At 44.1% G+C, this 15,071-nt stretch overlaps 1 protein-coding gene across 1 annotated transcript; it reads right to left on the bottom strand.

Annotated features, from left to right (window-relative positions):
• Nucleotides 1–332: 332 nt before the first annotated feature.
• Nucleotides 333–11,018, bottom strand: ydjc (YdjC chitooligosaccharide deacetylase homolog). Its single transcript, XM_020470109.2, has 6 exons — nucleotides 10,899–11,018; nucleotides 9,850–10,025; nucleotides 8,984–9,143; nucleotides 6,063–6,162; nucleotides 1,955–2,132; nucleotides 333–1,652 (listed from the first exon to the last, which is right to left on the bottom strand). The coding sequence occupies exons 2-6, from the start codon at nucleotides 10,011–10,013 to the stop codon at nucleotides 1,301–1,303; spliced, it is 954 nt and encodes a 317-aa protein (XP_020325698.1). The 5' UTR covers nucleotides 10,014–10,025; nucleotides 10,899–11,018; the 3' UTR covers nucleotides 333–1,300.
• Between the last annotated feature and the right edge of the window lie 4,053 nt (nucleotides 11,019–15,071).

Raw genomic sequence — 15,071 nt, 5'->3', positions numbered from 1 at the left:
GCAACCTATCCCCCCCCCACCCCACGGTAGAAGATGAGTCCTGACTCACCTTTTAGTAACCTATTCCCCCCCTACCCCGCGGTAGCAGATGAGTCCTGACTCACCTTTTAGTAACCTATTCCCCCCCCCCCCACCCACCCCGCGGTAGCAGATGAGTCCTGACTCGCCTTTTAGTAACCTATTCCCCCCCCCCTCCCACCCCGCGGTAGAAGATGAGTCCTGACTCACCTTTTAGTACCCTATCCCCCCCCCACCCCGCGGTAGCAGATGAGTCCTGTAATGCTTCAAACGTAGGAAACCCTCATTTCAAACCAAAATACTTCATGCAAGAATGAGGTTTTCTGTCACCTTTCATTTATTCATACAGCCATTATAGTCAGTTGGGCATTTCAGACCATTTCTGCTTCTTGTGATATCATTAAATAAATAGTGTGACACAAATAAAGAAATATATACAGGATTGTTCTTTTAAAAACGAGAACATTAAAGACCTAGATAGACTAGATGCCCATGTTTAAAATATAATATGCTATAGGCCTATTTGGGCCGCGCTCTTTTGGCAGTTACTCTTCTGTTGACACCTTCTTGTGTGATCAGCTGATTTGGCGGTTCGCTTTGGGATGAGAGAGAGCATAGTGATTTTTGTGCTTGTCTCTCTCACCTGAGATGATTGGAAAACAACTGCCTTGTCTGTAATAAACACTGTCAAAAAATAGGATTGTGCTTCACAGAAAATAGTGGCGCCGCCTGGTGGTTTGGAGGTAAGGTTGCACCAATGAAAGAGCAGCAGAGGAGTCCCATTCCAATATCTACCCAAGCTTATCACTCAGAATGAAGCAATGTATTGGAAATGTGTTCTAAATACTCAGAACAAAGCCATTAGAGGGGGCCGGTGGGAGGAGCTATAGGAGGACAGGCTCATTGTAATGGTTGGAATGGAATAATGGAACGGTATCCAACACATCAAACATATAGAATCCAGGTTTGATTCCATTCCGGCCATTACAATGAGCCTGTCCTCCTATAGCTCCTCCCACCGGCCTCGGGAAGCTATGTATTGGATAGATAGTGTGGCAGTAAGTGTGGATATTGGAATGTGACCCCTGAGTGGGGGACTCAGGGGTAGGATCACAAAACTTTCCCAAAATGCTCTGGGTTTAAAAAAAATCCCATTTGGAGAATTCTGGGAATAAGCAGCCATCTTCAAACCTGTAATTCTTCAATTGAGATTTATGAAACACCAGATAAAAGTTTTGGGAATTCAACAACCCTACCCCTGAGGGCGAGGGGTGTAGGGGCCTCAGAGGTCCCTGAAGGCACAGAGTTGGACTCTCTCCTGGGTGTAGAAGGCCAATAGGGCTGGGTCCTTCAGGGTGGTCAACTCCTGCTGCCTGTCAGCCGACTGGGAGAAGTCGTCAGGCCCCTCCCCACACCCGCCCTCCTGGGGGTGGCTGGGGTACCCAGGGTGCACCATGAGCTCTGCCGTCAGCACGGGCCGCTCCGTGGTGTTTGTCCTGTTTTTACTTTCACCCCCAGGGGGCGACAGTGAGACATCCAGGTCTCGTTCCAGGGCATGGCTGAAGGCTCGTCTGAGGTTGGGGACTGACATGTTGTGACCCATGGTGGTCAAACCTAGATAGACATCAGGCCATCTGGGAGAGAGAGAGAGACGATAGAAGAGGAAGGTTATTTTCAGCTCATGGAAATAAACTTTTAATCGTACCCGAGAGAAACAAAAACACTATATTCTCTGAATGCATGATTGAAGTCCCCAGGACGACTGAGACGAACAGGAAAATAATATCACCATATGTGCCTCAAGGTAATCTTCCAAGTGTCTAGTCTAAAAGGAGCATGACACCTCTCTAATACTGTACCGGGCTTTACTGTAAACAGTGTGGATCAATGAAGAGATTCTCATGACATTCTACAGGGATTTCAGCGCGTCTCCTACCTGATGCCATGTCGTCTGAACACGGGGATAGACTCCAGCGCATCCTTCTCTACCTGCATGTAGAAGTCTCTGAGGACAGGGGACAGCCAGGGACACGAGTGTAGCCCACGCTCCACAGGAACACGCGTGTAGGAGATCCCACAGTCAGACAGCACCTGGGCAAACACCTCGCACACCTCTGACACACATGCAATGTTGTCGTCATGTTGTGTTGCTACCATGTTGTTGTCATGTTGTGTTGCTACCATGTTGTTGTTATGTTGTGTTGCTACCATGTTGTTGTCATGTTGTGTTGCTACCATGCTGTTGTCATGTTGTGTTGCTACCATGTTGTTGTCTTGTTGTGTTGCTACCATGTTGTTGTCTTGTTGTGTTGCTACCATGTTGTTGTCATGTTGTGTTGCTACCATGTTGTCGTCATGTTGTGTTGCTACCATGTTGTCGTCATGTTGTGTTGCTACCATGTTGTTGTCATGTTGTGTTGCTACCATGTTGTTGTCTTGTTGTGTTGCTACCATGTTGTTGTCATGTTGTGGTGCTACCATGCTGTTGTCATGTTGTGTTGCTACCATGTTGTTGTCATGTTGTGTTGCTACCATGTTGTTGTCATGTTGTGTTGCTACCATGTTGTCTTGTTGTGTTGCTACCATGTTGTTGTCATGTTGTATTGCTACCATGTTGTTGTCATGTGTTGCTACCATGTTGTTGTCATGTTGTGTTGCTACCATGTTGTTGTCTTGTTGTGTTGCTACCATGTTGTTGTCTTGTTGTGTTGCTACCATGTTGTTGCTACCATGTTGTTGTCATGTTGTTGCTACCATGTTGTGTTGCTACCATGTTGTTGTCATGCTGTTTTGCTGTCTCTATGTAGTGTTGTCTCTCCTCATGTAGTGTAGTGTTGTCTCTCTGTATGTAGTTTGTCTCTTATGTTGTGTTGTCTCTCTTTATGTAGTGTTGTGTTGTCTCTCTTTATGTAGTGTTGTGTTGTCTCTCTTTATGTAGTGTAGTGTTGTCTCTCTTTATGTAGTGTTGTGTTGTCTCTCTTTATGTAGTGTTGTGTTGTCTCTCTCTATGTAGTGTAGTGTTGTCTCTCTCTATGTAGTGTTGTGTTGTCTCTCTTTATGTAGTGTTGTGTTGTCTCTCTTTATGTAGTGTAGTGTTGTCTCTCTTTATGTAGTGTTGTGTTGTCTCTCTTTATGTAGTGTTGTGTTGTCTCTATGTAGTGTTGTGTTGTCTCTCTTGTCGTGATGTGTGTTTTGTCCTATATTTATATATATTTATGTTTTTATTCCCAGCCCCCGGCCCCGCAGGAGGCCTTTTGCCTTTTGGTTGTTCGTCGTTGTAAATGAGAATTTGTTCTTAACTGACTTGCTTGGTTAAATGAAGGTTAAATAAAAAATTAATTAAACTAGGCACACACGTAATCAGATAGGCAGCCATTTCCGATTCAGATTTGTCAAGCATTAAAATGACAATCACAATTTGAACCATCAGTTATATTTGAACCATCAGTTATATTTGAACCATCAGTTATATTTTAAGTATTTTAATCATCAGTTATATTTGAACCATCAGTTATATTTGAACCATCAGTTATATTTTAACCATCAGTTATATTTTAACATCAGTTATATTTTAACCATCAGTTATATTTTAACCATCAGTTATATTTTAACCATCAGTTATATTTTAACCATCAGTTATATTTTAACCATCAGTTATATTTTAACCATCAGTTATATTTTAACCATCAGTTATATTTTAACATCAGTTATATTTTAACCATCAGTTATATTTTAACCATCAGTTATATTTGAACCATCAGTTATATTTTAATCATCAGTTATATTTGAACCATCAGTTATATTTGAACCATCAGTTATATTTGAACCATCAGTTATATTTGAACCATCAGTTATATTTTAACCATCAGTTATATTTGAACCATCAGTTATATTTTAATCATCAGTTATATTTTAATCATCAGTTATATTTTAACCATCAGTTATAACAATTTACTACTGCTCTATTAACTAATTGATAGTCTATAAACGACCTTTAAACCGAGAGTATCAAGTGTCACCAATGCCCTTATGACAAGGACGCGGTCAAAAGCCGCACATATTCAAATGAAAATTACCACCACTAGTGGTTAAATAAACGAGTTTGATTAAACCAACAGTGGTAACCTCATTTAAAACCTTTCCCCTCCTTGCCTTGTAAACAACAGTTGTGGAACATTTATTCATCTCGATTAGATCACCTAACAACCATTTAACAAAACCACATGATTCTGTGACTCATCGTGTGATGTAAAAAAAAAAAAAAACGGGGTCATGTGCTTCATGACAATGAAGAGGAAGAGTTCCGCAGTGTCATCAGAGTGTTCTCAGTAGAGTACGTCAGTCAGAGGGGAGATGTGTTCTCAGTAGAGTACGTCAGTTAGAGGGGAGATGTGTTCTCAGTAGAGTACGTCAGTCAGAGGGGAGATGTGTTCTCAGTAGAGTACGTCAGTCAGAGGGGAGATGTGTTCTCAGTAGAGTATGTCAGTCAGAGGGGAGATGTGTTCTCAGTAGAGTACGTCAGTCAGAGGGGAGATGTGTTCTCAGTAGAGTACGTCAGTCAGAGGGGAGATGTGTTCTCAGTAGAGTATGTCAGTCAGAGGGGAGATGTGTTCTCAGTAGAGTACGTCAGTCAGAGGGGAGATGTGTTCTCAGTAGAGTACGTCAGTCAGAGGGGAGATGTGTTCTCAGTAGAGTATGTCAGTCAGAGGGGAGATGTGTTCTCAGTAGAGTACGTCAGTCAGAGGGGAGACGTGGTGGAGGTTCAGAATATGTCAGTCAGAGGGGAGACGTGGTTGAGGTTCAGAGTATGTCAGTCAGAGGGAAGACGTGGTTGAGGTTCAGAGTATGTCAGTCAGAGGGAAGACGTGGTTGAGGTTCAGAGTATGTCAGTCAGAGGGAAGACGTGGTTGAGGTTCAGAGTACGTCAGTCAGAGGGGAAGACGTGGTCGAGGTTCAGAGTACGTCAGTCAGAGGGGAGACGTGGTGGAGGTTCAGAATATGTCAGTCAGAGGGGAGACGTGGTTGAGGTTCAGAGTATGTCAGTCAGAGGGAAGACGTGGTTGAGGTTCAGAGTATGTCAGTCAGAGGGAAGACGTGGTTGAGGTTCAGAGTATGTCAGTCAGAGGGAAGACGTGGTTGAGGTTCAGAGTATGTCAGTCAGAGGGGAAGACGTGGTGAAGGTTCAGAGTACGTCAGTCAGAGGGGAAGACGTGGTCGAGGTTCAGAGTACGTCAGTCAGAGGGGAGACGTGGTCGAGGTTCAGAGTACGTCAGTCAGAGGGGAAGACGTGGTCGAGGTTCAGAGTACGTCAGTCAGAGGGGAAGACGTGGTCGAGGTTCAGAGTACGTCAGTCAGAGGGGAAGACGTGGTCGAGGTTCAGAGTACGTCAGTCAGAGGGGAGACGTGGTCGAGGTTCAGAGTATGTCAGTCAGAGGGGAGACGTGGTTGAGGTTCAGAGTATGTCAGTCAGAGGGGAGACGTGGTTGAGGTTCAGAGTATGTCAGTCAGAGGGGAGATGTGGTTGAGGTTCAGAGTATGTCAGTCAGAGGGGGAGACGTGGTTGAGGTTCAGAGTATGTCAGTCAGAGGGGGAGACGTGGTTGAGGTTCAGAGTATGTCAGTCAGAGGGGAGACGTGGTTGAGGTTCAGAGTATGTCAGTCAGAGGGGAGACGTGGTTGAGGTTCAGAGTATGTCAGTCAGAGGGGAGACGTGGTTGAGGTTCAGAGTATGTCAGTCAGAGGGGAGACGTGGTTGAGGTTCAGAGTATGTCAGTCAGAGGGGAAGACGTGGTCGAGGTTCAGAGTATGTCAGTCAGAGGGGAAGACGTGGTCGAGGTTCAGAGTATGTCAGTCAGAGGGGAAGACGTGGTCGAGGTTCAGAGTATGTCAGTCAGAGGGGAAGACGTGGTCGAGGTTCAGATGAATGAACATTGGTGAACACACACACACTGTTCTATCGGGTAAGACCTCTCACAATAAAACGTTTTTCGCAATGAGCATAAGAACACACACACAGACCTTTCTAGTGGTTTTATGACATCATACCTGGCAAGACATGAATGTGTTGGTGCCCGTCCATGTGACAGGGCAGATAACCCATCAGCTCTCCAAACAGCCTCACCTGAGCCCTCAGCTCCAGCTCCACCTGACACACACACACACACACACACACACACAATGTGAAAGTACACACCTGAAAGATAACCATGTGCCACAGAGAGAGTGCAATTATACCCTTGGGGTGGCCTAGTGGTTAGAGCGTTGGACTAGTAACCGGAAGGTTGCAAGTTCAAGTCCCCGAGCTGACAAGGTACAAATCTGTCGTTCTGACCCTGAACAAGGCAGTTAACCCACTGTTCCTAGGCAGTCATTGAAAATAAGAATTTGTTCTTTAACTGACTTGCCTAGTTAAATAAAAGGTCAAATAAAATTTAAAAAATCCAGTTTGAGGGACGAATACACCCCCTAGGGATAGTGTACAGCTAAAACACACACACACCTGATGAGGAACAAACACACACCCTCCACAAAACAGAAGGGGGAAAACACGCTAAAGCTGTTCCCGGTAGATCGGGAACGAACTCCTGAGTTCCACGTATGAAAAACAGGGCGTTGAATCAGAATATTAAGGAAAACTTGATCCTGCTTTGGTTTACTGTAAAGTCTAAGGCCTCAAGCACTTTAAAAAAGACCAGGTACTCCTGAGTATATTTCTTTGTAAATCATCAGACAGTTGGATAAGTCAACATGGTGGATGAATTTTTTGAAAGCCTCTTATATGGTATATTGACGTATGGTGTATATTGTCACAGCTGTGCTGTGGGCCAGTTAAACAACATAGCAGCAACAGTGGTTCTTCACCTCGTCCGTCCCCATCCAAACACATACATGCTCGCGTTTACACCCTCCTTTCTATCCTGTGTCTCAGTACAACTCCTGTTCAGTCTCAGTACAACTCCTGTTCAGTCTCAGTACAACTCCTGTTCAGTCTCAGTACAACTCCTGTTCAGTCTCAGTACAACTCCTGTTCAGTCTCAGTACAACTCCTGTTCAGTCTCAGTACAACTCCTGTTCAGTCTCAGTACAACTCCTGTACCGTCTCAGTACAACTCCTGTACCGTCTCAGTACAACTCCTGTACCGTCTCAGTACAACTCCTGTTCAGTCTCAGTACAACTCCTGTTCAGTCTCAGTACAACTCCTGTTCAGTCTCAGTACAACTCCTGTTCAGTCTCAGTACAACTCCTGTTCAGTCTCAGTACAACTCCTGTTCAGTCTCAGTACAACTCCTGTTCAGTCTCAGTACAACTCCTGTTCAGTCTCAGTACAACTCCTGTTCAGTCTCAGTACAACTCCTGTTCAGTCTCTTCCCAACTCCTGTTCAGTCTCTTCCCAACTCCTGTACAGTCTCTTCCCAACTCCTGTACAGTCTCTTCCCAACTCCTGTACAGTCTCTTCCCAACTCCTGTTCAGTCTCTTCCCAACTCCTGTACAGTCTCTTCCCAACTCCTGTACAGTCTCTTCCCAACTCCTGTACAGTCTCTTCCCAACTCCTGTTCAGTCTCTTCCCAACTCCTGTTCAGTCTCTTCCCAACTCCTGTTCAGTCTCTTCCCAACTCCTGTTCAGTCTCTTCCCAACTCCTGTTCAGTCTCTTCCCAACTCCTGTTCAGTCTCTTCCCAACTCCTGTACAGTCTCTTCCCAACTCCTGTACAGTCTCTTCCCAACTCCTGTACAGTCTCTTCCCAACTCCTGTACAGTCTCTTCCCAACTCCTGTACAGTCTCTTCCCAACTCCTGTACAGTCTCTTCCCAACTCCTGTACAGTCTCTTCCCAACTCCTGTACAGTCTCTTCCCAACTCCTGTTCAGTCTCTTCCCAACTCCTGTTCAGTCTCTTCCCAACTCCTGTTCAGTCTCTTCCCAACTCCTGTTCAGTCTCTTCCCAACTCCTGTTCAGTCTCTTCCCAACTCTTGTACAGTCTCTTCCCAACTCCTGTACAGTCTCTTCCCAACTCCTGTTCAGTCTGGAATCCAGGACCTGTTGTGCTAACATCCCACTCCTTGTATTCTGTGTTTAGCATGACAAGGAGAGGAATGATATCTCATAAACAGACTGGTACCCAGGCTGGGTACAAGGGTGCCTTGATCCTAGATAAGCACTCCTACTCGGAGACACTGTTTGAATACGGATCCTGATCAGTGTGGGCTAAGCTGCAATAGAACTATTATGCTGTAAAAACAGGTGACTGCTGTTTTACAGCATAATAGAAATCAGAGAGAATTAATTTGATTCAACTAGGTAGCACTCTCTCAGATCACACTCTGATAGCTAACCCGCTATTAAACAACACTCTCAGATCACACTCTGATAGCTAACTTAAACAACACTCTCAGATCACACTCTGATAGCTAACCTGCTATCAAACAACACTCTCTCAGATCACACTCTGATAGCTAACCTGCTATTAAACAACACTATCAGATCACACTCTGATAGCTAACCTGCTATTAAACAACACTCTCTCAGATCACACTCTGATAGCTAACTTAAACAACACTCTCAGATAGCTAACCTGCTATTAAACAACACTATCAGATCACACTCTGATAGCTAACCTGCTATTAAACAACTGTCTCAGATCACACTCTGATAGCTAACCTGCTATTAAACAACACTCTCTCATATCACACTCTGATAGCTAACCCGCTATTAAACAACACTCTCAGATCACACTCTGATAGCTAACCCGCTATTAAACAACACTCTCTCAGATCACACTCTGATAGCTAACCCGCTATTAGTGAGTGAGTCTGGTCTGAAGCTCAATGCCTGTTTTTGTTCGACTTACATTTTAGAGTGGAAAAAATCTAAGTCTCAGCATCACTCTGTTACCGTGGAAATGGGCAAATATGAAAAAGTAAAAATGCCTGCCCTACCTCAACTATGTTGTTAAGAAGGAAGCCTACCTCTGTCATGTTGACCAGGCCACTCTGTAATGCCTTTCTGAAACCCATCTTGCCATGGAAGAAGCCATCCTTGTTGAGGAGAGTGGAGCCCCGTTTCAGACCCTGGCTCACTGGTAGACCCTCTGAGAGGTTGGCATGGAGGCCGATGGGAATGTGATGTCTACGGAGGAAGATATCAGGAAATTCGGGGTCAGTTTTCCGGACTCAAGGTAAAGCCTGGTCTTTGTGACTAAGGAAACGTGATCAATAGAGATTTAACTGAAAGTGCTTTTTATTCCTGGACTAGGATTTCTATGGATACGGGAAACCAGTCCCTATAGTGTCTGACATCATAGATGGAACTGCCAAACAATAATATGAGCTGGTACATGTTAAGCAAGAGAAGAACACTGATTGGACAAAATACAGGAAATATGAGGTTTCAAATGTATAACACCTTTCCTGATTACATGAATTATTCAATACACAATAAATAAAAACACAACAAGTGAAAGTGAAGTGAATGTCACCTATCAGGAAGTTACTGTATTTTTAAACCAACTAATTTAATCGGGACTATCTAAAAAAAAATAGATATAATAATAATAATAAACAAACCACTTCAATACAAGTGACTTTTCGTAACAGGTTAAGAGAGCATTTCTGCTAACCCGAACCCTTTTCTTAACCGTAACCTAATTCTCATAAATTGCTAGGTGAATTATCCCAACCTGCAGCATAAATTCTCCTAACCTGCTATGAAAAAGTCATAGCTGCATGGAAGTGTTGTGTTTTAAGGGCATCTTGTACGTTTTCACAGTAGGCTATTAAACATCCTATTAGCTATGGACGTAAACATTGTACTTTACTATATGAAGCCTGCTTACCTTTTGGCCAGCTCTGTCGCTTCTTTCGCCGAGGAGGCGTTAACCAGAAGGGACACATTAGAAATGCCCCCGGCTTGGAAACAATCCACTATCCCCTGGTTCCTTTTTGGACAGTACCCAAAATCATCTCCTGTCACCACCAGCTTGACTTTGGGTTGAGGCATTATCGCTGGACGCTGATGGAAAAAGTGACACAGCACAGGAGATACACACACTGGTTGAATCAACGTTGTTTACACGTAATTACAACGAAATTGCGTTGAACCAACGTGGAATATGCGTTGAATTGACGTCTGTGCCTAGCGGGACTTTGTTTCCACGTTGCGCCCAGCACTGAGCTGCAACAATGTTAAGGATGTTCAATTCACCAGCTTGTGACACATCAGCGGTGGACTCTAGATATGTATTTAACGTGATCGTCTCGTGAACGTGGTAAACAAGACAATGTCAGGCACGAGAACACAAACTAATGTTCCCTGTTCGAAGTGGAAACCTGATCAAAGTTTATATTCTATGTCGAATAAGAACTGTCAAATTCCTCCTCTATGATTTGAGTCAGCGAATCAGATTATTTGTTAACCCGGATTAGAAAAAAACCATGTTGCTTGCCCTCTTTTGATCGATCTTTGTATAGATCCATAAAAGCCTGTCCTGATGATATCCGATTGCCTCTATAAACTGTGTTTCCAGCTAGCAGGAGCCAGCTAGTTGTCAACCCAACACACAGGAAGGCAACTCAACTCATTAGTGGAAAACACAGTCACAATGGTCACTTTTATTGCCTAATCTTAAAGAGGCAATCGCCATAGTATACCTAGAAATGTATGGACGCTTAAGAAATAGGCCTACAATTTACACTTGTTTCAACGAATGGGAGACTAATGCAAACAAGCATCATCTATTTAGAATATGCCGAGGAGGTTATAACTGCAATCTGCCTCTCTTTCAGTAGCATACATAATATACAATAATAGATAATGGAATAAAATCGAATTGATCCATAGCCTATATGTCATATAGGCTTTAAAGAGTGAAAAGACGCGTCTTACCCATTTTCAAGACACGTGTTTGTCCATTTATGTCCGAAGCCGGAGAGTCAAAACGAGAACAAATACCAAGCTCTTTCCGACTGACTCAAAACGGCAATCGGATTAACGCAACCTCTAGTGGATTGAAACGGTATTTAATGTGACGTAGGTGTATAGAAGCAATGACGTGTATGATCCCTAGATGATTTACAGGGGCCGCTGTTTTGAAGCCAGCGCAGCCATCTGCGAGGTACACCTCCATTGTAAAAAAATATATATATTTTGGAAGCTGTGTATTTATAAATGCATTTATAAATATCTAGATTAGTTTTTGACACGTCTATTCTATTACAGACACATTCATGCCTACTTGTACATTATATTATGTGAGCTAAACATAAGAAAATATATAGACAAAAAAATCCTGCTTCCAGGAATTGTGTACAGATCCTTGTGACATTTGGCCATTCATTATCATGCTGAAACATGAGGTGATGGCGGACGGATGAAAGGCACTGCAATGGGCCTCAGGATCTCGTCAGGGTATCTCTGCGCATTCAAAATTGCCATCTATAAAATGCAATTGTGTTTGTTGTCTGGTAGCTTATGCCTGCCCATACTATAACCCCACCGCCACCACGGGGCACTCTGTTCACAACATTTAACGTCAGCAAACCGCTCGCCCACATTAAGCCATACACGTGGTCTGCGGTTATGAGGCCGGTTGGACGTACTGCCAAATTCTCTCAAACTATGTTGGAGGCGGCTTATGGCAGAGACATTTAAACTACATTCTCTGGCAACAGCTCTGCTGGACATTCCTGCAGTCAGCATGCCAATTGGACACTCCCTCAAAACTTGAGCCATCTGTGGCATTGTGTTGTATGACAAAACTGCATATCTTAGAGGGGCCTTTTATTTATTGGTCCCAGCACAAGGTGCACCTCTGTAAGGATCGAGGCCATTTAATCAGCTTCTTAATATGCCACACTTGTCGGGTGGATGGATGATCTTGGAAAAAGGAGAAATACTCACTAACAGGGTTGTAAATACATGTGTGCACAACATTTGAGAGAAATACGTTTTTTGTGTGTAGGGAACATTTGTGTTTTATTTCAGCTCATGACGTTTACATGTTGCGTCCATACAGTGTATTCGGGAAAGTATTCAGACCCCTTCACTTTTTCCACGTTTTGTTACGGGACAGCCTTGTGCGAAAACGGTATTAAATTGTTTGTTGTTTTTGTCATCAATCTACACACTACACACCCACTGTATTTTAGATCGGTGTATTTCTCTCTGTAGCCTACCTAACACATTGGGGAGGATGGGCTTGTGGTAGTGGCTGGAGCAGAATCAGTGGAATGGTATAAACTGCATCAAACACATGGTTTCCATGGTTTCCATGTGTTTCGATGCCGTTCCATTTGCTCCGTTCCAGACATTGTTATGAGCCGTCCTCCAATCAGCAGCCTCCTGAGTTAAAGCCTACATATGGTTTCCATGGTTTCCATGTGTTTCGATGCCGTTCCATTTGCTCCGTTCCAGACATTGTTATGAGCCGTCCTCCAATCAGCAGCCTCCTGAGTTAAAGCCTACATATGGTTTCCATGGTTTCCATGTGTTTTGATGCCGTTCCATTTGCTCCGTTCCAGACATTGTTATGAGCCATCCTCCAAACAGCAGCCTCCTGAGTTAAAGCCTACATATGGTTTTCATTTAGTTTGAGGAGAAGAATGAAATATTCGGGCTCATGTCGCATAGCTATTGGAGTAAATAACTATGTGTAAATCATTTGCCCTATTCTATCAAGGCAATTCGGTGGTCTAAAAAAATACTTTTAGCCTTTTCCTAGTCAAAGGGCCAACTCATCAAACACAGACTGATCATCACATAAAACATTCATAAATGGTAGTAAGACCTATCCCCTTACTGCGCCAGGCTCTTGTGAAACCTTTCTTCCATTATGAATACCACTGTCTACACAGTGTTGCCTTTCCCCATGTCACATTGCCCCAGCTGGCCAATGACTGTTTAAAGTTGACACAGGAGTCTATGACATAATCTGTTCTTTATACAACGGGTGTGTCTAATCGTGAATGCTGATTGGTTAAAACCGCCTTCCAGTCGGTGTCTGTTCCAGAAGTGACCGCCTGCTAACTCTATGACCATGAAATGTCTATTTACTCTGTTCCATCTGACTACTCAATCCACTGTCTCATCAGCCCAGCCAGGCACTTTATACACTTGATCACCACTATAAAAATCATCTAGACTTTATCTCACATTTCTTTTTGTCTAACATTTTGTTTTCAACAGCGGGGGGAGATTTAAAAGACTGAATGACTGGGTCTCTAGCAAACAACGACTTTGTTCATTCTCAATGACATAGCAGCCTAATGGCCTGATGCACAATTAGCCCACATAATAATTATTTAATTATATTGTTCCATTATCCATTTGTGTAATCACTGACGCATGTGATTGGTCAAGTAGGGTAGTGGGTTTGACAGAGTTCAGAGTTTGCGATAGTAGGCCTAACATATTTTGTTTCCAAAAAAAACTTACGAGGCCTACATAGTCTTCATTTAAAGAACAGTAGGCTTGTTACAGGCCGTTATAACGCCTGGATTCTGCACATCTATTCTGAAGAGAATTGAGGGAACAGGAAACTCAGACTTCGATGCAAACAGTGGACTCAACTTTCTCATATCTGACTTGACCGAATCTGAATGCGTCCTCTTCGGAAATCTAAAACTGTTGGACGCGAACCAGAAATGGATGGAGTCCGACGAGGACATGGTTCCATTTAGCAGAACCTCGGGCTCCTCTGCCCGAGCCCAGTCCCCCATCGTTGATCTCTGCGACCCCTATGGCGCTGTACCTTGAAAGAGGAGCTCAAAGCTTTTCCTTGAGAAAAGAGGGACCCTACAAGCTAGAGAGGGGGCCATATCAAAAAAGTCCTGCTGAAACTTCTTCAGGCCAGAAAAGCAGACGGGGGTCCCTTAAACCTGCCCTCCCCGATCAAAATAAAACAACGGCAGACAAGGAGACAAAAGTATCTTGTTTGAATGTAACGGCTGGGACTTCGGCGGTTGACGCCAATCAATCACTCGCCGGGCTCTCCTCCACGGATCGGGACCCCTCGACCAATCAGAGCACAGGAAACACAGGGGGAGATTCCATAGGAGCAGTCGTCATAGAGCAACGTGAGTGTTCAAATCTGATTGGCTTTGATACCCATGCTGATGCTAAGGCAGTATACATAAACTGTGTGTGTGCACGCGTGTGTGTCTGTATTCATGGTTGTCAAGGACACTGTGCTATCTAACCTCCAAACAAGCTTCAATGCCATACAACACTCCTTCCGTGGCCTCCAACTGCTCTTAAACGCTAGTAAAACCAAATGCATGCTTTTCAACCGGTCGCTGCCTGCACCCGCATGCCCGACTAGCATCACCACCCTGGATGGTTCCGACCTAGAATATGTGGACATCTATAAGTACCTAGGTGTCTGGCTAGACTGCAAACTCTCCTTCCAGACTCATATCAAACATCTCCAATCGAAAATCAAATCAAGAGTCGGCTTTCTATTCCGCAACAAAGCCTCCTTCACTCACGCCGCCAAGCTTACCCTAGTAAAACTGACTATCCTACCGATCCTCGACTTCGGCGATGTCATCTACAAAATGGCTTCCAACACTCTACTCAGCAAACTGGATGCAGTCTATCACAGTGCCATCCGTTTTGTCACTAAAGCACCTTATACCACCCACCACTGCGACTTGTATGCTCTAGTCGGCTGGCCCTCGCTACATATTCGTCGCCAGACCCACTGGCTCCAGGTCATCTACAAGTCCATGCTAGGTAAAGCTCCGCCTTATCTCAGCTCACTGGTCACGATGGCAACACCCATCCGTAGCACGCGCTCCAGCAGGTGTATCTCACTGATCATCCCTAAAGCCAACACCTAATTTGGCCGCCTTTCATTCCAGTACTCTGCTGCCTGTGACTGGAACGAATTGCAAAAATCGCTGAAGTTGGAGACTTTTATCTCCCTCACCAACTTCAAACATCAGCTATCTGAGCAGCTAACCGATCGCTGCCGCTGTACATAGTCTATTGGTAAATAGCCCACCCTTTTTCACCTACCTCATCCCCATACTGTTTTTATTTATTTACTTTTCTGCTCTT

Source organism: Oncorhynchus kisutch, linkage group LG3 (genome assembly GCF_002021735.2).
Source record: "Oncorhynchus kisutch isolate 150728-3 linkage group LG3, Okis_V2, whole genome shotgun sequence".
In the NCBI taxonomy this organism is placed as follows: Eukaryota; Metazoa; Chordata; class Actinopteri; order Salmoniformes; family Salmonidae; genus Oncorhynchus; species Oncorhynchus kisutch.
The sequence above is the reverse complement of the archived record's forward strand: the minus strand, read 5'-3'. Positions and strand labels throughout refer to the sequence as shown.

What these genes read in the sequence shown, in the direction of transcription:
- ydjc (XM_020470109.2), bottom strand. Translation starts at nt 10,013, where the DNA reads ATGCCTCAACCCAAAGTCAAGCTGGTGGTGACAGGAGATGATTTTGGG. An exon ending in GCGACAGAGCTGGCCAAAAG is followed by an intron (nt 9,144 to 9,849) that starts GTAAGCAGGCTT and finishes CTTCCTCCGTAG; the next exon opens with ACATCACATTCCCATCGGCC. An exon ending in GCCTGGTCAACATGACAGAG is followed by an intron (nt 6,163 to 8,983) that starts GTAGGCTTCCTT and finishes TGTGTGTGTCAG; the next exon opens with GTGGAGCTGGAGCTGAGGGC.